The 25325-nt window shown below is 49.5% G+C and overlaps 1 protein-coding gene across 2 annotated transcripts in view; it reads right to left on the reverse strand.

The window, feature by feature from the left end:
* Positions 1-25325, reverse strand: part of APBB1IP (amyloid beta precursor protein binding family B member 1 interacting protein) — a 122061-nt gene that overhangs the window by 8258 nt on the left and 88478 nt on the right. For both annotated transcript variants that reach the window (XM_066280611.1, XM_066280610.1), the window contains exons 10-13: positions 23809-23952; positions 20228-20338; positions 2893-2991; positions 1238-1352 (exon numbers count right to left, since the gene is read on the reverse strand). In XM_066280611.1, coding sequence (XP_066136708.1) covers positions 1238-1352; positions 2893-2991; positions 20228-20338; positions 23809-23952 — 469 coding nt within the window. The remainder of the gene's footprint in view (positions 1-1237; positions 1353-2892; positions 2992-20227; positions 20339-23808; positions 23953-25325) is intronic.

Genomic DNA, 25325 nt, shown 5'->3' on the forward strand with positions numbered 1-25325 from the left:
TCCCCACTGGAAAGGGGGCCAGTGCCCCTGAGAGAAATGCCCCAGGATACCTCACCCCTGAGAGTGACACCATCTTGGGAAAGAGAAACTTGACAGTCATGTTTCACCCTCCACATTGAAGGTTGATAAAATTAGACTCCTTCTACGGTCACTGAAACCCAGAACCCAGTCAGTCTCAGCAACCTTTCACTTACTAACTCAACAAATACTTACTATATGCCAGGCTTGTAAACCCTGGGAACACAAAACAAAACAGCAGAAAATGTTTTTGTCCGCTTGAGACTGGCAGCCTGGGGGAGAACAGAGGCACGGAACACACGAATGACAACTGAGAATTTCACATTGTGGTAAGTGCTCTGCAGAGAACAGCTTGGCATCAGCACTTCTAGGAAACTCACCGTTCATAGAGTGGCCAGATTGGACACCGCTAGTAAAAGTATCTTTAAATGCTGGGTCAAATTGACCTCCCTGCAACTTCCACATTCAAGCTGCTTTTAACCTTTGAAGCAGCAAAGAACATAAATGTTGGCATTCAATGTGACCACCTAAATGACCAGAACTCTACTGCCACGAATGGCTGGTTCCAGTTCTTTCAACCATTATTTTCTTATAAAGAGAAATGTGTTTGAATTACAGCTCAGCCAGGGAGAAGAGACTAGATACTAGTTTGTTCCAGAGTCAGTTTTCTCCATGTGGTGTGGGGATAACAACTTATAGCTGCAGGGTTCTTGTGATGTGGCACATGGCACCTACCTACCTCATCCCTCAATGTCCTGTCCTCCTTAAACATGCAAACAAGTAGCCAAAATGCTACCCTTAAAATGTGATGTCTAGGATTGGGTACAAGCTATGATGTTACTAGCTATGATGTCACTGAGGCAAAACGTCAGAGAATGATCTTGTCCTCAGTGTGGGCAGTCTGTTGGGGACTAATGATGCTTGGACAAATATAACATTTGTGCTCTGATGAGACACAGCTCCCTTCCAGCTCACCCTAAAGTGGTGATCACTGTCTTATCCACAAGCACATCATTAAAAAAGGGTCAAAACCTTGCAAAAAGTCACTTACAAAGGAACAGATACAGGTATGTATGTGTGTAGATGTTGGGCCCTGACCATCAGAAGAGAAATGCATTCTGTACTGTCTACCAAATTCTGTTTTTATAAAATGTGTTGGGTAAGTTGGAACAGGAGCCTGGAGCTTGAGCAGGTGTCAGATTTCTGCTCTGCGTGGTACCTGTGGGAGGCGGAGCTGTGGGAGCCGCGTTGACAGAGCCCAGGTTCGTCCACCGAGAGGCCAGCCTGGCCCTGGCCACAGCCCGCTGGTAGTTATCATAGAGAGTCTTTCCATACTAGGGAGGAAACACAACAGAAGCAGCAAAGTCATCCGTGAATCCCGAATTCTTCACTCCATTGCAATATATATATTCAAGACTACTCTTTAGTTTTTTCCCAAGTTTTTTTTAATATAGTTGACCCTTGAACAAGGGTTTGAACTGCACAGGTTCACTTATATACAGATTTTTTTTCTATAAATACTGTAAATGTATTTTTTCTTCCTTATGATTTTATTTTATATTTTTTCAGGTAAACATTTCTATAGCACTTGAACTATTGATTGCGTTGTGTGCTCATCACCTAAAGTCAAATCACTTTCCGTCACCACATATTTGTCCCTCTTTACTCCCCTCCCCTCTCCCCCTCCCTCCACACCACTTCAGTTTTATCTATGTCCATGAGTGTCAGTTTTAGATCCCACCTATATGTAAGGTCACATAGTTATTAGTTTTTTCTTTTCTTTTTAGTGAGGGGAAGAGAGACAGAGAGAGACAGACAGCAAGGGAGAGAGATGAGAAGCATCAACTTGTAGTTGCAGCACTTTTGTTGTTCACTGATTGCATTCTCACATGTGCCTTAACTGGGGGGCTCCAGCTGAGCCAGTGACCCCTTGCTCAAGCCAGTGACCATGGGGTCACGTTTATGATCCCACGCTCAAGCCAGCGACCTTGCGCTCAAGCTGGTGAGCCTGCACTGAAGCCAGAGGAGCCCGCGCTCAAGCCTGTGACCTTGGGGTTTCGAACCTGGGTCCTCAGCATCCAAGGCTGACACTTTATCCATTGTGCAACTGTCTGGTCAGGCAGCTTTTTCTGATTTACTTATTTCACTTAGCATAATGCTCTCCAGGTCCATCTATATTGTTGGAAGTGATTTTCTTCATACCATTTTTCTGTAGCTTTATGGTATGAATCAGTATATAATACATATAATATATAAAACACATGTTAATGGGTTGTTTATGTTAGTGATGATTCTGGTCACCAGGTAGGCTATTAGTAAAGTTTTGGTGAAGCCAAAATTTACACTCGAGGTTTTCAGCTGTGCTAGGGTTGGCTCTTCTAAGCCCCGGGTTTTTTCAGGGTCAATGGTATCAGTATTTTAATAACAAATTCACAAATTGTTTTTTCATGTGTTAAATAACTTTCCAGATTTGTAGAGACAGTTAATACCTCTACCTAGACATCAGAGGAGAGTGTTAGCCACTCACTTCTGATTACAGAGGTCTTTATGTAATTCTACACCTTGTGTATGTAATTACACCTCATGTTTCTTCATTACACACTACACTTGCAATGCTCTCCACGAGTAAATAAAGATCTGAAAAGTCTCATGTCAAAGTGAACCCTTGATTCTTCAGTCTCTGGAGAGGTCCATGTTTCTATCCTTCATACCTATTTAAAAAACCCAACAGGCAAATAAATATAATAATGTCGGTGGCACTGACTCATTAATGGCATTGACCTATTAAGAAGGAGCACAAAGACTGGACCCGGGCCAGGAACCCAGCTGGCAAATTTAAATTCAAGGTAGGGTGGAGTCCAAACGCTCACTCACCTTTGCGATCCTTATTCCCGTGACCCACTGGTCTAGAGTTCTTTCGTCATCACAGCAGAGGTATTTGATGTACTGGGACTCCTTCTGAATTTGGGGATGCTAGAAAAAGGTCAAGTCAGAGACCATTTATAAATTCCTCATTCGTGAGTGCCTTCCCAAACCATTTTAAAAACATTTTTATTGAATTTATTGGAGTGACATTGGTTAATAAAATATAGGTTTCAGGTATACAGTTCTATAATATTTAAAAATATTTAAAACTCTAACTATGCATGTGATTTCCTGAGGTAGTTACAAAAATTACTGGGAACTATTTTAGGATTAGGAAAGAGGGATACTTATAAAATGTGCTAAATTTGGAAAGGGTTTATGAAATCTGGGACATTTCTCCATTTATCAGATTAGAGAACTTACCCAATGTAATTCTTACATCAGAGAATTAGTAATGTTTTTTTGACTTCCAGTCAATCCTAGCGCTATTTCTATTACTGGGAATTATCCTTTCTTAACTGTCATCTCCCACCGAAAATAAGCCCTTTGGCCTCTGGATGGATGGCCCAGAGAAGGGACAATTCTATTCTCAAATGGAGCGATGTTGGGTGTTGCATTAAGTCAGTGAGGACAATGACATGGGCAGGCATGAAGGGAGAGAGGGACACAGTCCCTGGCCACACAGATCACCTCATATTTGTGTTTCCAAATCTTCAGTGCTTTTGTAAGGACTGCCTTGTGTCTCTGTCTCTGGATCCATGTCTGTTATTCACTGCTGGAGACTACCCTCTGCCCGGCCAGTACTAACCTGAAGGCTGGTCAGTATTCCAGTTCAGAGGTGGAAATAATTGTTAAAAAATAAACAAATGCAAGAATTCCTGTTCAGCCAGAAGTCTTATGGCCATAAGGCAAGAGGCAGGCAACCAAATCTAGGTTCTACGATGTGTACCACGTGAATTTCCATGGGTCATTATAATTTTTCATAAGCTTTATGATGCAGGGGAATAATTTCCAACCGTAATCATTTTGTGTGTGCACACACATGCTACCACCTCCCCCCTCATTTCCCAGGTGAGTTCCTTAATCCTGCAAGGATAAGTACAGAACTCCTGGTGGCACTGAGTGCGACATGGAATGCCAGCAGAGCTGGCGGCCCCCTCAGAAGGCAGCAACAAGTGAAGCCAGCCCTGTCTCTCTGAGGGTATTGCACTGACCTCCCCGCTTCACTTGTGCTTCTGGCTTTATCACCGACCTTCAAAGAAATGGCTATTTTCAAAGTTGATCTAAGCCAAGGGCATTGTGCCTTGAACCTAAGTTCAAATCTGAGAAGCGCCATCTGGACCAGTCACCTTGCTGATCCTTCCAGTGACCCAGCCGGCAAGAGTAGGTGGTATTGGCTGTGCCCAGAACAGATAACAAGACCCATGGAGACTCTGAAAGCTGGGTGAGAGGTTAGTAATTTTTGGTTCACAAATGAGAAAACTGAGCTCAGAGAAGTTACTATGTATTTTACCCCAAGATTCACTAGAACCTTGCAATCTCTTGTCCCACCCCAGAGAATTTATACATTTGTATCAAGTTATGAAGCCAAAATTCCAGACTCTAAAGATGCCTCAGAAAAATGCAGAAATTATAAAGAATTGCTTCTTTTGGCCTTCGAGCCAATTGAAGAAAGTCTACTTTTATATTTTTATCTTGATATAAACTGTTTCCTTTATTGAGGTCCCACAGCCCTCAGACTTGGAAGAACCGTCAGTTCCTATTTATTTCGGTACCAAGGCTCCCCTCTCTGCTGAGCTCCACGTTAGGCTCCTGCATGTGACCTGTAGCTTTCCATGCTGGCCGGCAGATGGCAGCGCACACTTTTGAATGTGTTTTGACTGTGTAACAACATTGTGTTATTGGGGTCCAACGCTCCCTCATTAATTCTGAACATTAGATTTTATTTTTGCAAATGTTACCCAAACTAAGTATCCTCTTTGGAGTCCCTAAAAATTGAAACTGTCTATCAACTCAGATATTGTGGCCCAAGAGCACAAAAGGATTTGTTATATTAATTAATCAGAAGGTCATATTTTGATGAAAAGTACACTAAGTGGAGGACTCATTCCCTAGATGGACTGTAACATTCCACAAATGCCTTAAGTACTCCGTCAATAATGAAACTCACAAAGCCAAACCAAAGTCCTCTTTCAGCACCAGATACACAGCTCCTCAACTGACAACAACATTTTTGTTCTGTCACGTAACAGGGTAAACATGGGTCTCTTCAGCAATTGCCTGTTCATAATTGTTCTTAGAAAGCAGCTATTATTATTATTATCTTTGAGGAATTAAAAAGTTTGACATAAATTAAAGATTTGGGATTATTTGTGTGTTTATGTTTTTGGTGCCTGTCATGTGAGAGCCCAGGAGCAGACTGTAACTTGCGTTGTGTTTGCAATGAAATGCACAAAGAAACTATCTGTGTAGAGGTGGCCACGTAAACAGCACAATAAACAATTTCATTCAACAGTGAAACGTGATCATTCCCTTAAACATTTGGCTTTTGAGCATAAGTAAGGGGCAAGAACTCTTGAACTTGAGTTCTAACAGTGGCTCCTATGATGAGGCAACATTATACAGGTCTTGGTTCATCCTCTCCAACATGAATGGGGTGGGTCTCACTGATTTCCTTATACCACGTGAACACTAGGAACAAATATTGCACAATTAAGCATCAGATGACCTTGAAAGTCTCTTGCAATCCTCAGATTTTATGTTCCTAATATGAGCTACCTCGTGCGCACCAGGCTCCTTCCTGGCTCCCTTGTTAACACAGAAAACCCCTTAGCTCCCAAGACACCATATAGCAAGTCACTGTGCTGTTTCTCAAGTCATGTTATGGGGCCTTGCTAAGGGGTTTACTGACTAGTGGAACCTTTTGTTGAAAACTTATTTGCAAAGCAGTTAAAGAAAAATGCTGGTTCAGTGCTACGGGCCAGATTCTGCCGCAGTTATTTTGATTGTTTCTGACCATAAAAAGAGAGAAGCTCAGCACAGAACACGGGGTCGGGCAATTGCAGAACATGACTCTACAAGGGAACTCACAGATCCCCTAAACTGACACATGAGGAAAGCAAGTACCAGAGAGGGTCAGCCATTTGTCCAAGTCTAAAGAGAGTGGCAGAACCAAGGCCCCACGACTCAACAAACACCTCTGGGTGCTAGGAAATCTACCAACCTCTACGCAAATAAAGTGATGAGCAAGACAGTCACACGCCATAGTTAGGAAGGGGCGCCTGGGGTTGTTGCTGGGCAGACACATGGTTACTCTATGACATGGTAACTTTCATAGTAAAAGTTTGAAAACAAAGGCTGAGAAAAGCTCTTTGGAAGAAGTGATAGACTACTGAAATATATTTAATGATCATCTAAAGTCTGAGTGGCTAAGACCTGGAGCCAAGGAAAGAAGAGGCAGAAAATAAATTGGATCGAAGTCAGAGTCCAGGGCTTTGCGGCAGTCTAGCATCTGGACGTGTCCTCTGGGCAGTGGGTCATCAGACACTATGAAACAATAGAGTGACACAGGCTGGATTGATGGCCACAGGGAAGGTGGGCGTGGGAGCGGAGGAGGAACGAACAGGAGAGGGCGGGATGAGAGCTCTCTCTGAGGGGACGCCAGGGCTCGGTGACGGACTGGGCGGGGAAAGGGAAGGGGGCCTGCAGGGCCGATTTCTCTTTCTAGTTGGGAAAGCTGCTGGGCATTATGGGTTCATTTGTGTTCCCTCCAAAGATATGCTGAGATTGAAACAGAATCTTTGTTGACTGGTGGCCTTGTAAGAAGAGGAGGCCAAACACGGGCACACAGAAAGAAAACGGCCCGGTGACAACGGAGGCAGAGAGCACCTGCAGCTATCAGCCCGGGACACAAAGACGGCTGCAGATGCCACAGCCAGGGGACAGGCACGGTCAGATCGCTCCCCCAGGAGGATCCCTTTCAGATGGAACCAACCCTGCTGACATCTTGATTTTGAACTTGTGGCTTTCTGAACTGTGAGAGGAAACATTTCTGCTCTTTAAAAATCACTTAGTTTGTTGTACTTCATTAGGTCAACCCCTAGAGACTAATTCAGTGCTGAGGGTACCACTCGCCTTGGGAGGGACTGCAGAAAGGAGGAGTTTGTGAGGGCAGAGAGGGGGTGACCACCTGACAGGTTATGGTCACAAGGCCAGACTCAAGTTCTAGTCTTTCTGAGAGCACCTCCGTGGACTGACACAATCATGAAGGTCAAACTTATTTGTCAGTGCTGTCCATAAAGTCTGCAATCTCTTAGCATGCTTCTCCATACCTTCAATTCCTTTTGAAAGGTATGTATGCATTTTCTGAATTCTGTAAACCACCCTGGCCAGTGGCTCAGTGGAGAGAGCATTGGCCCTGTGTATAGGTGTCCTGGGTTTGTTTCCCTGTCAGGGCACACAGGGGAAGCGCCCATCTGTTTTTCTCCCCTTCCTTCTACCCATTCTCTTCTTCTTCCCCTCTCACAGCCAGTGGCCCAATTGGTTCGAGCATGGCTCTGGGCACTGAGGATAGCTCAGTTAGAGTACATCAGCCTCAGGTGCTAAAAATAGCTCGGTACTTGAACATCGGCCAAGATGGGGTTGCTGAGTAGATCTTGGTCAGGGTGTATGTGGGAGTCTGTCTCACTGTCTCCCTTACTCTCACACACACACACAAAAAGAATTCTGTAAATCTGCATGTCCTAATATTTCAATAGCAAGATTTTTCCCCTATAGTGGACAGAAAGGGAAATAAGTGACCAAAGTGTTCATAAACAAATTAAGTTCTCTAAACTGTGATAGAGCCTTATATTCAGCAAATTAATAAAAGTTCCCAACATTTTTGGAAGGAACTGAGAAGCATACTTCAGAGCAGAACGAGCAGGGTAACTGTACAGGAAGAAGTCGGCTGGAGGACAGAACTGTCCCCCCTGAGAAAAAGGGAAACGCATGTTCTGCTAGGGTTGCTCCGGGAGGCTGGCCGCCTCTCCTCTGAGCTTTCTTCCCCATGGGGAGGCCCCAACTCTTCCCTAAACACACAGGCTTTGGGGAGGAGCGTGTTGAAAGTTCTGGCCCAGTGTGCTGGGTCTCAGCATTGCCGTGTGCAGTGAAGCCCAGGAGAACCTGCGTCCCGGTCTGATAATTCAACTCAAGCTATGACTCCAGGACCTGCTCCCAAATATGGGAGTCACTCCAGAAACTGAGTCTGCTCACTGTGCCTCAAGTCCCATCTTGGGACGTCTAGGTCTGCAATCTTGTCTTTCTCCTGCTGGACATCTGTGCCCTAGCCTCTGGCCCTGCCCTGGGGTTTGGACCCTTGTGTCCTATTTGTCTCTACTCAGAAGGGGATTTCATCATCAGCTAAGCCCTGACTGTCGATGTTTAGAGTTAGGACTCTTTCTAATGTCCTGAGCACAAAACTTGACTGCACTTAGGAAAAACAGAGATTCCCAGGATCCATCCTCATACATTTTTGTTCACTGGGTCCCCAGCCCTGGAATATGTATTTCTAAATAAGCCTCCCCTGACTGGGATTCAGCCAGTTTACTGACCAGCATTTCAAAGCCTCCCACCAGAACCTTCTCTCTACTTGAGAGAGGGGAGCAGTGCATAGAAATTTGGTGATTCTCAGAGTCTCAGGATTCCAAACAAGAGCCACGAGGTCAGCCTGGATCACAGTGAGGACAGGGTTCAAGGGCGCTGGCGGTGGGGGTAGAGTGGGTAAGAGAAGCTATTTCGTTTCCTAGCACACAGTGTCTGAGATGGTGGCGGCCGCTGAGCCCCCACCTGGCTTCGCATCCTGGCCCAGGTTCCACATCTGTAGACCAGGGAGAATCATGGCTCTCACGCCATAAAGTGGACAAAAGGATTAACCGAGTTAGTATATGTAACATGCTTAAAACACCACATTCCGGATGCACTGTACATGTTGGCCACCATCCTCATGGCTTTTTCCAGGCGGGGACAGAGAAGGAAGTGCAGGAGCCTGAGGAAGGCAGGGCATCCCCCATCACTCTCTGCTCCGCACCCATAGGCCCCACTTTGGGGCCTCAGCACTGACTATTCTTATCCCTGCAATGGTCCCCTCCAGGCAATTCTTATTCACTTACTTCACTCACATCTTTTAGCCAAAGGTCACTGACTCGGAGAGCCATCCCCCATTACTTCGTTCAAAGAGTTCCTGGCCTCAGTCTCGGCACCTCCGTTCCCTACCCTATTTCAGACCCACAGCCTTATCGTCCTCTGACATCACATATTTTTTTGCTTACTGCCATTTCTCTCACACTAGATGTAAACTCCATGAGGATGCTGGGACTAGCACATGCTCCATTCACTTCTGTATTCCCAGCCCCTGGGGTGGGGCCTGGCAGACAGCCAGCATTCAACAACTGCTGAGTTAGTGAAGGAATGAATGACTCTTGCTCTCTTTTCCCCCAGCCCCTTTATGGTCATTATCAGTGACTGCTCTGGGTCATTATCGGGGACTGCCCTGTATAGAGCAGGTCTCTGCACAGCAGCACGACTGACATTTGTGGCCAGCCAATCCTTTGTTGTGGGGGTTGCCTTGCACATTGTAGGATACTTAGCAATGTCCCTGGGCACGACCCATCCCATGTGAATAGTAAGAGCCCTTATCCCAAGTCACAACAAACAAAAATGTCTCTAGATCTTGCTACAGTTCCTCTGGGGTGCAGAATGCCCCCTGGGTGAGCAATACTGTGGGAGTGTCAGGCTGATTGAGCTAGTCTCGTGGATGTCTACATGGAAACCACACATCACCCTGAGTCCTCAATGAAGCCAATCACTTCAACCAATTATTGATAATGATAATAATAAATAAGAGTAAAAGGACAGGGAGGGGTCACTTAGAAGTCAAAATTATCAAATAAAATTAAGTTCAATTATTGTATTTGACTAAGAAAAAACCCAAAAATTATCCAGGAAAAATAGTTTTTGTATTTTCTGTATTTTTCTTGTGAAGTTCCTAATTTATAAAATCTTCTTACAATGGAGTAGGAACACAAGAAATAAAGAACTGAAAATTTTATTCAGTATTATCAATATAGATCATAAAATTCAAAATGCAGAGCTTTCATTTTTGTATGTGATGAAAACACCTGGTCAGATTCACTTTACTTCTCCTCCCCACGTTTTTGAAATTGAATCTATTGGGGTGATATTGGTTAATAAAATCATGCAGGTTTCAAAATTCTACAGCACATCATCTGGACACTGTACTGTGTGGTCACCCCCAAGTCAGGTCTCCTTCTGTCACCACTGACCCCTCACTGTCCCCACCTCCCCCAGCCATTCTCCATCCTTCCGTCACCACTGACCCCTCACTGTCCCCACCTCCCCCAGCCCTTCTCCATCCTTCCATCACCACTGACCCCTCACTGTCCCCACCCCCCAGCCCTTCTCCATCCTTCTGTCACCACTGACCCCTCACTGTCCCCACCCCCCAGCCCTTCTCCATCCTTCCGTCACCACTGACCCCTCACTGTCCCCACCTCCCCCAGCCCTTCTCCATCCTTCCATCACCACTGACCCCTCACTGTCTCCACCTCCCCAGCCCTTCTCCATCCTTCCATCATCACTGACCCCTCACTGTCCCCACCTCCCCCAACCCTTCTCCATCCTCCCGTCACCACTGACCCCACACTGTCCCCACCTCCCCAGCCCTTCTCCATCCTTCTGTCACCACTGACCCCTCACTGTCCCCACCTCCCCCAACCTTTCTCCATCCTTCCATCACCACTGACCCCACACTGTCCCCACCTCTCCAACCCTTCTCCATCCTTCCGTCACCACTGACCCCTCACTGTCCCCACCTTCCCCAACCCTTCTCCATCCTTCCATCACCACTGACCCCTCACTGTCCCCACCTCCCCAGCCCTTCTCCATCCTTTCATCACCACTGACCCCTAACTGTCCCCACCTCCCCCAACCCTTCTCCATCCTTCCATCACCACTGACCCCTCACTGTCCCCACCTCCCTAGCCCTTCTCCATCCTTCCATCACCACTGACCCCTCACTGTCCCCTCACCCCCAGCCCTTCTCCATCCTTCCGTCACCACTGACCCCTCACTGTCCCCACCCCCCAGCCCTTCTCCATCCTTCCATCACCACTGACCCCTCACTGTCCCCACCCCCAGCCCTTCTCCATCCTTCCATCACCACTGACCCCTCACTGTCCCCTCACCCCCAGCCCTTCTCCATCCTTCCGTCACCACTGACCCCTCACTGTCCCCTCACCCCCAGCCCTTCTCCATCCTTCCGTCACCACTGACCCCTCACTGTCCCCACCTCCCCAGCCCTTCTCCATCCTTCCATCACCACTGACCCCTCACTGTCCCAACCTCCCCCAGCCCTACTCCATCCTCCCATCACAACTGACGCCTCACTGTCCCCACCTCCCCCAGCCCTTCTCCATCCTCCCGTCACCACTGACCCCTCACTGTCCCCACCCCCCCAGCCCTTCTCCATCCTTCCATCACCACTGACCCCTCACTGTCCCCTCACCCCCAGCCCTTCTCCATCCTCCCGTCACCACTGACCCCTCACTGTCCCCACCCCCCCAGCCCTTCTCCATCCTTCCATCACCACTGACCCCTCACTGTCCCCACCTCCCCCAACCCTTCTTCATCCTTCTGTCACCACTGACCCCTCACTGTCCCCACCCCCAGCCCTTCTCCATCCTTCCATCACCACTGACCCCTCACTGTCTCCACCCCCAGCACTTCTCCATCCTTCTGTCACCACTGACCCCTCACTGTCCCCACCTCCCCCAGCCCTTCTCCATCCTTCCATCACCACTGACCCCTCACTGTCCCCACCTCCCCCAGCCCTTCTCCATCCCTCTGTCACCATGACCCCTCACTGTCCCCACCTCCTCCAGCCCTTCTCCATCCTTCCATCACCACTGACCCCTCACTGTCCCCACCTCCCCCAGCCCTTCTCCATCCCTCTGTCACCATGACCCCTCACTGTGCTCACCTCCCCCAGCCATTCTCCATCCTTCCGTCACCACTGACCCCTCACTGTCCCCACCTCCCCCAGCCCTTCTCCATCCCTCTGTCACCATGACCCCTCACTGTGCTCACCTCCCCCAGCCCTTCTCCATCCCTCTGTCACCATGACCCCTCACTGTCCCCACCTCCCCCAGCCCTTCTCCATCCCTCTGTCACCACTGACCCCTCACTGTCCCCACCTCCCCCAGCCCTTCTCCATCCTTCCATCACCACTGACCCCTCACTGTCCCCACCCCCCAGCCCTTCTCCATCCTTCTGTCACCACTGACCCCTCACTGTCCCCACCCCCCAGCCCTTCTCCATCCTTCCGTCACCACTGACCCCTCACTGTCCCCACCTCCCCCAGCCCTTCTCCATCCTTCCATCACCACTGACCCCTCACTGTCTCCACCTCCCCAGCCCTTCTCCATCCTTCCATCATCACTGACCCCTCACTGTCCCCACCTCCCCCAACCCTTCTCCATCCTCCCGTCACCACTGACCCCACACTGTCCCCACCTCTCCAACCCTTCTCCATCCTTCCGTCACCACTGACCCCTCACTGTCCCCACCTCCCCCAACCCTTCTCCATCCTTCCATCACCACTGACCCCTCACTGTCCCCACCTCCCCAGCCCTTCTCCATCCTTTCATCACCACTGACCCCTCACTGTCCCCACCTTCCCCAACCCTTCTCCATCCTTCCATCACCACTGACCCCTCACTGTCCCCTCACCCCCAGCCCTTCTCCATCCTTCCGTCACCACTGACCCCTCACTGAACCCACCCCCCAGCCCTTCTCCATCCTTCCATCACCACTGACCCCTCACTGTCCCCACCCCCAGCCCTTCTCCATCCTTCCATCACCACTGACCCCTCACTGTCCCCTCACCGCCAGCCCTTCTCCATCCTTCCGTCACCACTGACCCCTCACTGTCCCCTCAACCCCAGCCCTTCTCCATCCTTCCGTCACCACTGACCCCTCACTGTCCCCACCTCCCCAGCCCTTCTCCATCCTTCCATCACCACTGACCCCTCACTGTCCCAACCTCCCCCAGCCCTTCTCCATCCTCCCATCACAACTGACCCCTCACTGTCCCCACCTCCCCCAGCCCTTCTCCATCCTCCCGTCACCACTGACCCCTCACTGTCCCCACCCCCCCAGCCCTTCTCCATCCTTCCATCACCACTGACCCCTCACTGTCCCCACCTCCCCCAACCCTTCTTCATCCTTCTGTCACCACTGACCCCTCACTGTCCCCACCCCCAGCCCTTCTCCATCCTTCCATCACCACTGACCCCTCACTGTCTCCACCCCCAGCCCTTCTCCATCCTTCTGTCACCATGACCCCTCACTGTCCCCACCTCCCCCAGCCCTTCTCCATCCTTCCATCACCACTGACCCCTCACTGTCCCCACCTCCCCCAGCCCTTCTCCATCCCTCTGTCACCATGACCCCTCACTGTCCCCACCTCCTCCAGCCCTTCTCCATCCTTCCATCACCACTGACCCCTCACTGTCCCCACCTCCCCCAGCCCTTCTCCATCCCTCTGTCACCATGACCCCTCACTGTGCTCACCTCCCCCAGCCCTTCTACATCCTTCCATCACCACTGACCCCTCACTGTCCCCACCTCCTCCAGCCCTTCTCCATCCTTCCATCACCACTGACCCCTCACTGTCCCCACCTCCCCCAGCCCTTCTCCATCCCTCTGTCACTATGACCCCTCACTGTCCCCACCTCCCCCAGCCCTTCTCCATCCTTCCGTCACCACTGACCCCTCACTGTCCCCACCCCCAGCCCTTCTCCATCCTTCCATCACCACTGACCCCTCACTGTCCCCACCCCCCAGCCCTTCTCCATCCCTCTGTCACTATGACCCCTCACTGTCCCCACCCAGCCCTTCTCCATCCCTCTGTCACCATGACCCCTTACTGTCCCCACCTCCCCCAGCCCTTTTCCATCCTTCCATCACCACTGACCCCTCACTGTCCCCACCTCCCCCAGCCCTTCTCCATCCCTCTGTCACCATGACCCCTCACTGTCCCCACCTCCCCCAGTCCTTCTCCATCCTTCCATCACCACTGATCCCTCACTGTCCCCACCCCCCCAGCCCTTCTCCATCCTTCCATCACCACTGACCCCTCACTGTCCCCACCCCCCCAGCCCTTCTCCATCCTTCCATCACCACTGACCCCTCACTGTCCCCACCTCCCCCAGCCCTTCTCCATCCCTCTGTCACCATGACCCCTCACTGTGCTCACCTCCCCCAGCCATTCTCCATCCTTCCGTCACCACTGACCCCTCACTGTCCCCACCTCCCCCAGCCCTTCTCCATCCCTCTGTCACCATGACCCCTCACTGTGCTCACCTCCCCCAGCCCTTCTCCATCCCTCTGTCACCATGACCCCTCACTGTCCCCACCTCCCCCAGCCCTTCTCCATCCCTCTGTCACCACTGACCCCTCACTGTCCCCACCTCCCCCAGCCCTTCTCCATCCTTCCATCACCACTGACCCCTCACTGTCCCCACCCCCCAGCCCTTCTCCATCCTTCTGTCACCACTGACCCCTCACTGTCCCCACCCCCCAGCCCTTCTCCATCCTTCCGTCACCACTGACCCCTCACTGTCCCCACCTCCCCCAGCCCTTCTCCATCCTTCCATCACCACTGACCCCTCACTGTCTCCACCTCCCCAGCCCTTCTCCATCCTTCCATCATCACTGACCCCTCACTGTCCCCACCTCCCCCAACCCTTCTCCATCCTCCCATCACCACTGACCCCACACTGTCCCCACCTCTCCAACCCTTCTCCATCCTTCCGTCACCACTGACCCCTCACTGTCCCCACCTCCCCCAACCCTTCTCCATCCTTCCATCACCACTGACCCCTCACTGTCCCCACCTCCCCAGCCCTTCTCCATCCTTTCATCACCACTGACCCCTCACTGTCCCCACCTTCCCCAACCCTTCTCCATCCTTCCATCACCACTGACCCCTCACTGTCCCCTCACCCCCAGCCCTTCTCCATCCTTCCGTCACCACTGACCCCTCACTGTCCCCACCCCCCAGCCCTTCTCCATCCTTCCATCACCACTGACCCCTCACTGTCCCCACCCCCAGCCCTTCTCCATCCTTCCATCACCACTGACCCCTCACTGTCCCCTCACCGCCAGCCCTTCTCCATCCTTCCGTCACCACTGACCCCTCACTGTCCCCTCACCCCCAGCCCTTCTCCATCCTTCCGTCACCACTGACCCCTCACTGTCCCCACCTCCCCAGCCCTTCTCCATCCTTCCATCACCACTGACCCCTCACTGTCCCAACCTCCCCCAGCCCTTCTCCATCCTCCCATCACAACTGACCCCTCACTGTCCCCACCTCCCCCAGCCCTTCTCCATCCTCCCGTCACCACTGACCCCTCACTGTCCCCACCCCCCCAGCCCTTCTCCATCCTTCCATCACCACTGACCCCTCACTGTCCCCACCTCCCCCAACCCTTCTTCATCCTTCTGTCACCACCGACCCCTCACTGTCCCCACCCCCAGCCCTTCTCCATCCTTCCATCACCACTGACCCCTCACTGTCTCCACCCCCAGCCCTTCTCCATCCTTCTGTCACCATGACCCCTCACTGTCCCCACCTCCCCCAGCCCTTCTCCATCCTTCCATCACCACTGACCCCTCACTGTCCCCACCTCCCCCAGCCCTTCTCCATCCCTCTGTCACCATGACCCCTCACTGTCCCAACCTCCTCCAGCCCTTCTCCATCCTTCCATCACCACTGACCCCTCACTGTCCCCACCTCCCCCAGCCCTTCTCCATCCCTCTGTCACCATGACCCCTCACTGTGCTCACCTCCCCCAGCCCTTCTCCATCCTTCCGTCACCACTGACCCCTCACTGTCCCCACCTCCTCCAGCCCTTCTCCATCCTTCCATCACCACTGACCCCTCACTGTCCCCACCTCCCCCAGTCCTTCTCCATCCCTCTGTCACTATGACCCCTCACTGTCCCCACCTCCCCCAGCCCTTCTCCATCCTTCCGTCACCACTGACCCCTCACTGTCCCCACCCCCAGCCCTTCTCCATCCTTCCGTCACCACTGACCCCTCACTGTCCCCACCCCCAGCCCTTCTCCATCCTTCCATCACCACTGACCCCTCACTGTCCCCACCCCCCAGCCCTTCTCCATCCCTCTGTCACTATGACCCCTCACTGTCCCCACCCAGCCCTTCTCCATCCCTCTGTCACCATGACCCCTTACTGTCCCCACCTCCCCCAGCCCTTTTCCATCCTTCCATCACCACTGACCCCTCACTGTCCCCACCTCCCCCAGCCCTTCTCCATCCCTCTGTCACCATGACCCCTCACTGTCCCCACCTCCCCCAGCCCTTCTCCATCCTTCCATCACCACTGACCCCTCACTGTCCCCACCCCCCCAGCCCTTCTCCATCCTCCCGTCACCACTGACCCCTCACTGTCCCCACCCCCCAGCCCTTCTCCATCCTTCCATCACCACTGACCCCTCACTGTCCCCACCTCCCCCAGCCCTTCTCCATCCTCCCGTCACCACTGACCCCTCACTGTCCCCACCCCCCAGCCCTTCTCCATCCTTCCATCACCACTGACCCCTCACTGTCCCCTCACCCCCAGCCCTTCTCCATCCTTCCATCACCACTGACCCCTCACTGTCCCCACCTCCCCCAGCCCTTCTCCATCCTCCCGTCACCACTGACCCCTCACTGTCTCCACCTCCCCAGCCCTTCTCCATCCTTCCATCATCACTGACACCTCACTGTCCCCACCTCCCCCAGCCCTTCTCCATCCTTCCGTCACCACTGACCCCTCACTGTCCCCACCTCCCCAGCCCTTCTCCATCCTTTCATCACCACTGACCCCTCACTGTCCCCTCACCCTCAGCCCTTCCCCATCCTTCCATCACCACTGACCCCTCACTGTCCCCTCACCCTCAGCCCTTCTCCATCCTTTCATCACCACTGACCCCTCACTGTCCGCTCACCCTCAGCCCTTCTCCATCCTTCCGTCACCACTGACCCCTCACTGTCCCCACCTCCCCCAGCCCTTCTCCATCCTTCTGTCACCACTGACCCCTCACTGTCCCCACCTCCCCCAACCCTTCTCCATCCTTCCATCACCACTGACCCCTCACTGTCCCCACCTCCCCCAGCCCTTCTCCATCCTTCCATCACCACTGACCCCTCACTGTCCCCACCTCCCCCAGCCCTTCTCCATCCTTCCATCACCACTGACCCCTCACTGTCGCCACCTCCCCCAGCCCTTCTCCATCCTTCCATCACCACTGACCCCTCACTGTCCCCACCTCCCCCAGCCCTTCTCCATCCTTCCATCACCACTGACCCCTCACTGTCGCCACCTCCCCCAGCCCTTCTCCATCCTTCCATCACCACTGACCCCTCACTGTCCCCACCTCCCCCAGCCCTTCTCCATCCTTCCATCACCACTGACTCCTCACTGTCTCCACCTCCCCCAGCCCTTCTCCTTCTGGTAATCACCACTGACCCCTCACTGTCCCCACCTCCCCCAGCCCTTCTCCATCCCTCTGTCACCATGACCCCTCACTGTCCCCACCTCCTCCAGCCCTTCTCCATCCTTCCATCACCACTGACCCCTCACTGTCCCCACCTCCCCCAGCCCTTCTCCATCCCTCTGTCACCATGACCCCTCACTGTGCTCACCTCCCCCAGCCATTCTCCATCCTTCCGTCACCACTGACCCCTCACTGTCCCCACCTCCCCCAGCCCTTCTCCATCCCTCTGTCACCATGACCCCTCACTGTGCTCACCTCCCCCAGCCCTTCTCCATCCCTCTGTCACCATGACCCCTCACTGTCCCCACCTCCCCCAGCCCTTCTCCATCCCTCTGTCACCACTGACCCCTCACTGTCCCCACCTCCCCCAGCCCTTCTCCATCCTTCCATCACCACTGACCCCTCACTGTCCCCACCCCCCAGCCCTTCTCCATCCTTCTGTCACCACTGACCCCTCACTGTCCCCACCCCCCAGCCCTTCTCCATCCTTCCGTCACCACTGACCCCTCACTGTCCCCACCTCCCCCAGCCCTTCTCCATCCTTCCATCACCACTGACCCCTCACTGTCTCCACCTCCCCAGCCCTTCTCCATCCTTCCATCATCACTGACACCTCACTGTCCCCACCTCCTCCAGCCCTTCTCCATCCTTCCATCACCACTGACCCCTCACTGTCCCCACCTCCCCCAGCCCTTCTCCATCCCTCTGTCACTATGACCCCTCACTGTCCCCACCTCCCCCAGCCCTTCTCCATCCTTCCGTCACCACTGACCCCTCACTGTCCCCACCCCCAGCCCTTCTCCATCCTTCCATCACCACTGACCCCTCACTGTCCCCACCCCCAGCCCTTCTCCATCCCTCTGTCACTATGACCCCTCACTGTCCCCACCCAGCCCTTCTCCATCCCTCTGTCACCATGACCCCTTACTGTCCCCACCTCCCCCAGCCCTTTTCCATCCTTCCATCACCACTGACCCCTCACTGTCCCCACCTCCCCCAGCCCTTCTCCATCCCTCTGTCACCATGACCCCTCACTGTCCCCACCTCCCCCAGTCCTTCTCCATCCTTCCATCACCACTGACCCCTCACTGTCCCCACCCCCCCAGCCCTTCTCCATCCTTCCATCACCACTGACCCCTCACTGTCCCCACCCCCCCAGCCCTTCTCCATCCTCCCGTCACCACTGACCCCTCACTGTCCCCACCCCCCAGCCCTTCTCCATCCTTCCATCACCACTGACCCCTCACTGTCCCCACCTCCCCCAGCCCTTCTCCATCCTCCCGTCACCACTGACCCCTCACTGTCCCCACCCCCCAGCCCTTCTCCATCCTTCCATCACCACTGACCCCTCACTGTCCCCTCACCCCCAGCCCTTCTCCATCCTTCCATCACCACTGACCCCTCACTGTCCCCACCTCCCCCAGCCCTTCTCCATCCTCCCGTCACCACTGACCCCTCACTGTCTCCACCTCCCCAGCCCTTCTCCATCCTTCCATCATCACTGACACCTCACTGTCCCCACCTCCCCCAGCCCTTCTCCATCCTTCCGTCACCACTGACCCCTCACTGTCCCCACCTCCCCAGCCCTTCTCCATCCTTTCATCACCACTGACCCCTCACTGTCCCCTCACCCTCAGCCCTTCTCCATCCTTCCATCACCACTGACCCCTCACTGTCCCCTCACCCTCAGCCCTTCTCCATCCTTTCATCACCACTGACCCCTCACTGTCCGCTCACCCTCAGCCCTTCTCCATCCTTCCGTCACCACTGACCCCTCACTGTCCCCACCTCCCCCAGCCCTTCTCCATCCTTCTGTCACCACTGACCCCTCACTGTCCCCACCTCCCCCAACCCTTCTCCATCCTTCCATCACCACTGACCCCTCACTGTCCCCACCTCCCCCAGCCCTTCTCCATCCTTCCATCACCACTGACCCCTCACTGTCCCCACCTCCCCCAGCCCTTCTCCATCCTTCCATCACCACTGACCCCTCACTGTCGCCACCTCCCCCAGCCCTTCTCCATCCTTCCATCACCACTGACCCCTCACTGTCCCCACCTCCCCCAGCCCTTCTCCATCCTTCCATCACCACTGACCCCTCACTGTCCCCACCTCCCCCAGCCCTTCTCCATCCTTCCATCACCACTGACCCCTCACTGTCCCCACCTCCCCCAGCCCTTCTCCATCCTTCCATCACCACTGACTCCTCACTGTCTCCACCTCCCCCAGCCCTTCTCCTTCTGGTAATCACCACTGACCCCTCACTGTCCCCACCTCCCCCCAGCCCTTCTCCTTCTGGTAATCACCATGCTGTCAGACAGAGTCACTTCAATGTTTTAGAGTCAGGAAATTATTCAGATTGGTAGAAATGTTTCCTCCTTTCCTATTTTGGTTTAAAATAAAATGCTTAATATATCATCGTTTTCGCTCCATAAGACACACTTGACCATAAGACGCACCTAGGGTTTTAATGAGAAAAATAAGGAAAAAAAAAATTCTGAACCAAATAGTGTGTTAAAATATTTAATAAAATACTGTATTTTTCACTCCATAAGACACATGGGCATTTCCCCCTCCACTTTTGGGGGAAAATGTGCGTCTTATGGAGCAAAAAATACGGTATTATACTTGTGGTTAACTATATAACATTTAACATTATTTTTCTTAAAAGGAAATATTAACTCAAATTGCTGATAGACATAAAGGAAGGACTTCTTACAACATACCTTAAAAACAAAGCAGTAGTCAGTAGGGGCTTTATATTTCATTTTACACTGAATCCCACAGTAAATGTTGACATTTTCAAACTGTATAAAACATGCCAGATCTCGAGATGTCTGAAAAAGAAGGAAAAATATAACCTTAATATGGTTGGCAGTTAATAGCTTTCCAAGGTGCCCTGACCTGAGATCAAATCCACAACCATTGTCCATCAGGACGACGCTCTGACCAACTGAGCAACCCAGCCAGGGACCAAGGCTGTTCTTGATAGCACAACTAAGGATGATATTTCAGTAGAATAATACTGAATTTTATGTAATTTGTTGAAGCACCTACTATGTTTAGTTTTCTAAAGGCCAAAGCATGCCACAGCCCCAGAAGTGGAGGGAGTGATTCCACGGCTGTGCTGGCACCTGCACACAGACTCCCAGGGTCAGAGCTGACTGGTTGACCTCAGGACATCATTATTGATTCAGTCAAGGCACGGTGACCAGCCACCTTGTCAGAAATTTCATTTTGGCTTTCGCCATTCTAAGTAAGTGATGGATTTTGTGATTGAACATTTTTTAAAAAAGTGTCTTTCAGGAGGAACAATGAGAGGTAATTTGATGCTCAGTAAATTAGCACACAACTCATGCACTTCCTCCTGAGGAAAAAAGATTCCGTTTATGCTTTCTCTTTAGGGCTGAGGGTGTTGCCATGGAAACAGAAACCTCTCCTCCATGTATAACAGGCATTGTGAAGACTGCAACCTCTAATCTGCATATTTGGTTACACTTCAATTACAAATTCGTTCTATTATTTTTCCCCATCACATTCTGTAATTCTTTACCTAGTTAGTGAATATAAAATGAAGGGCAAAATGGCGATGCCTCAGTGTACAATGATTCCTTTATTTCTGATTGTTCATTTTTTTGGTATATTTTCTTCCAGATTTACAAAGTTTTAATTTTTTAATTAGAAAACTAAAACATATCATAATTTCAAGAACAATGCATATATACAATATATATATAATAAAATGAAAATCTTCCCTCATCACTCCTTTTTCTAATTCTACTCTTTTCTCCATACGTACTATTGTTAATAGCTGAGTAGTATTTTTCCAAATGTTTTTGGGTAAGCATTTATATACATATCTATGTCTAGACAGATCCACATACATACATATGCTTACATGTATACATTTTTTTAAAGCATGAATGAGATTTTACTGTAGTTTCATACCAATTTATATTCAAACCTTATGCAAGAGAGCACCCATTTTTCTTAACCGCTCCTGCTGCAATTTAGATATTATCAATATTGTTAATTTTATCAATCTCATGGGAGGAAATATTTCACTATTTAATTTCTATTTCCCTGATTTTAGTAAGATAGAGCAACTTTTTAATTATTCGGTGGCTACTGATATTTCTTTCTGCTAATTCTCACTAAATAAGCTTTGCCTTTTTTATGAGTATGTTTATCTTTTTCATTTTGATTTGCTGAAGTCTTTACATTTTATGGATCTTTATACTTGGTTATACTTGCTGTACATGTACTCTCTGACTCTATAGATAGTCTTTAGTTTCTTGTTTGAATCTTTGGCCATGAGGAATTAAAAACCACTATATACAGTCAAATTTGTCAATTTTCTCCTTATAACTTTGAGTTTTTAGTCTTGTGCAAGAAGGCTTCCTTAATCCCAAATATGTGGAAATTAATATGCATTGTATTCTAAGATTTTATATTCTTTTTTCCCCCAACTATGTTTAATTAATCTAGGATTTAATTTGGAACATGGCACAGGGCAGGAAATTATTTTTTCCGAGTGGATATATCTTTATTTCAATGCTATTTATTGACTAACACATTCTCTTCCCACTGCTTTAAAATGCTTAGTGGAATTTTCTATATATCAGATGACTCTGTCCCTTGGTCTCTACCTACCCCGTTTTTACCTAATGTTTTTGGAGGAGGAGTTAGTTCTACATCAACGTTCTTCACAATTTTGCTGGAGTATAATCTTTCTGATTAATTTTAGAATCAATCTGTGAACTTCAACTAAAAAGAATTCAATTGAAATTTTTCTTGGGATTGGATATGTAGAAAATCGGGGGGAATTGATGTTTTCATCTAGTAACACATTAATTTCTAATTATTCAGTTATTTCACTTCCTTTATCAAATTTTATACTTTATTCCATAGAAGTCTTCAACATTTCCTGTCGATTGTGAGGTGCTTCGTATATTTTTGTTCCTGTGATGCATAAAACCTTTTTCATTATATTTTAATTTATATATTGTTTGTGCAAAGGAAAATGATTTATTATTTGGTAAATTTATTTTGTCCTAATGTTTCAGTTTAGTGTTGTATATTGCTTGGTAGACAGGCATGTCAACTGAGAAAAAAGAGGATTTCTGCCTCTTCTTTTCCAATAATTATATTTCTTATTATTTTTTCTTGCCTTACTGGCTAATTCCTCCACTGTAGTGTTAATAGCAGCTGTGAGAGAACGTACCCTTGTCCTTTTCCAATGTGAACACGTCTAATTTTATCACTAAGGGTGTCCTTTGTGGCAGGTTTATGTATGTCTCATCTATATGTAAATGCCAAAGACATTTCTAAAATAAAACAAGTTATACGTGGGTCAACAGTTATGTGGGGCTGGAGTGCAGGTGGCACAGGCAGAACCGTATCAGTGCCATGGCTGAGACTAGCAGGAGCAGGAGCTGCCCTGAGCGAGCATTACCGCTAGTGCCTCTCTACTCTCCCACAGAGACAGAGAGTCTGCTTCTAGTTTCTGGGAGCACACCTGGGCGTTCACCATGACTTTGCCTGCATGGGGTTGTGGGTCCAGTCTGTGAGGAGAAAGAAGTCTGCAATTTGTAAATATGCTATTTGGTGGTGCCCTGGATTGGACAGCGATGGCAAAATGTTCTGGCTTAGTCCAGATATAGATGAGAGAGATATTCTCAACTTTAAGAAAGGTAAACAAAGAAAGGAAATGCCCTAGACCTCTAAAAAGGTCTTTGAAAAAGCTAAGGGTCTGAATGAGAGTCAAAATTAAATTTCATAGAAGAATTTACTGCATGCTTGCAGATTTGAGGCACTAATCCTAAATCACCAAGAAGTTAAATGATGTCTAAGGTACTCTGCTAAATTAGGACACTTCAGAGAACTTAAATGTTCAGAGTATAAGGGCTAAAATCTAAATGAAGATCTATCAAGACATCTAATGCCTCTATGGTTCCAGATAAAAGAAGTTTTACTATAATGACTATAGAACAAGAAGGTAAATACAGGGGAAAGAAGTCCTCAGGAATAGATACATAAAGTAACAAATTAACTGCCAGAAAAACACTTTGGCTCTCAATTTTGAAACCTGGCTTTAAAATAGATAAAATTCTTCACCTTCAACAGAGGGTTATGAGAAAGATTACAAAAGGATTTCTGTAGTCCACCCAGGGTTCATATTTGTATAAACATTGTAATAACATTACTCCCACAGCAAAAGGGAGTGTATTTAAGTCGCCATCTGAGGATTTCTTTAGTTTCGCTTCCATGAAAACCTGTCTTTTGCTATCTATCCCCCCCTTCTGACCTTAGTTTTTCCTTTGGGTACATAATAAATTCCAGAAGCTCGTAAGAGAAAATAGCGTCTTTTCCAGGATTTCTTTCCATCTTCTTTCAAATAAAGAGCTCCTTCCAGTTCTGGCACAATGACAGATGTTCCGCAGAAACTTTCCTGAAATGGAGATTCCGATCATACACACACACACACACACACACACACACACACACACACACACACACACGAAAAGGTAAAACACATTTTGTTCACATTTAAACAAACTGTGGCAAACTAGCCTGTAAGCTACAAGTCCCTTTGTCTACAGCTCAGATGGAGAAAGCATGTGTTTCTATTGCGTGTTATTTGCTGGAAGAGAGGGAGAATTCCACGGTACTTTTGAGTCCCGGCTCCCGAGTTAAGACTGCAGGCTTCTTGACCACCTAGCTCTGTGACAGTGGGCAAGTCGCTAGACTTTAGTTTCTTTACCTGCAAAAATGGAGTGATAATAGCCCCGACTTCACAAGGAAGGTTGTGAGGACAATTTTGGTATATTGTAAAAGTAAGTGTTAAAAAAAAAAAAAAAAAAAAAAAGTAAGTGTTAAGAGGTATTACTGTTAAAGTTGGTAAATTAAAAAAATTATCTTTCCTGCAAGCAAAAAAGATTACTATTTCACTGCCAAGAAATAGAAAAATTACAACATATAATTCTATATATAAAATATGTGCAAGTTAATAACTTTTTCTTGGAATGGTTTTCTTACCCAAGAATAGAGGAGGGATTAATTAAAACTATTGTCTTTGAAAGGATGGTGCTTAAAGTACATTTTCTAGGTGAAGATTTTCCAATGTCAAAACCTGCATAGATTTAGAATTCTTAGTAAATTTCTTTTAAAAAGCAATGTAGTAACATTGCATATTATTCCATCTTCCACTCAGACTTAAGTTTTTGCTTCCTATTTTATAACTTTCAACCTTTCATTCAGTCTCATAGAGGTAGAATAACTTTTAATTTTGCATCCTTCAAGTAAATTTATACCCGGCGCTGGGATGCATTTTTTGTCGTTGCTCACATTTCTCCCAATTTTCTCCAAATTTAGCTAGGATTAGTTGTCTTGTCAATCTTTTTAAAATGCAATCAGATTTTGGGGCCAAATAAAAAAGATGGACATTGCTGATTTTTTACAGCAAACATGCTTTGTATCAGTGTTCACATCTAAGCTTTTAAAACGTGGCTGAAGTCCCAGAACAAGAACTTCTCAGGCGATTATACAGACCGAGGCATAACCAGGCTCTGACTGACAGCAGCTGATGCTCAGTATTGACTGGATACCAGTAGTGGCTGTGTGGGGACATGGCTCATAGCCCTGCCATGGCTGTTGGTCTCCATCACTACTAGGTATGTATGCTCAGGACCTCAATGTCCTTGCTGCTGGGGACACTTGGTATCTTCCTTCTTCAACTCAACTTGGACTCTGTTTGGCAAATGCAGAAAGAATGTCCCCATTCCCAGTGTTGGACCTCCCTGGGAAATGCCCACTGTGATCTCG

This window comes from Saccopteryx bilineata, chromosome 5, assembly GCF_036850765.1.
Source record: "Saccopteryx bilineata isolate mSacBil1 chromosome 5, mSacBil1_pri_phased_curated, whole genome shotgun sequence".
In the NCBI taxonomy this organism is placed as follows: domain Eukaryota; kingdom Metazoa; phylum Chordata; class Mammalia; order Chiroptera; family Emballonuridae; genus Saccopteryx; species Saccopteryx bilineata.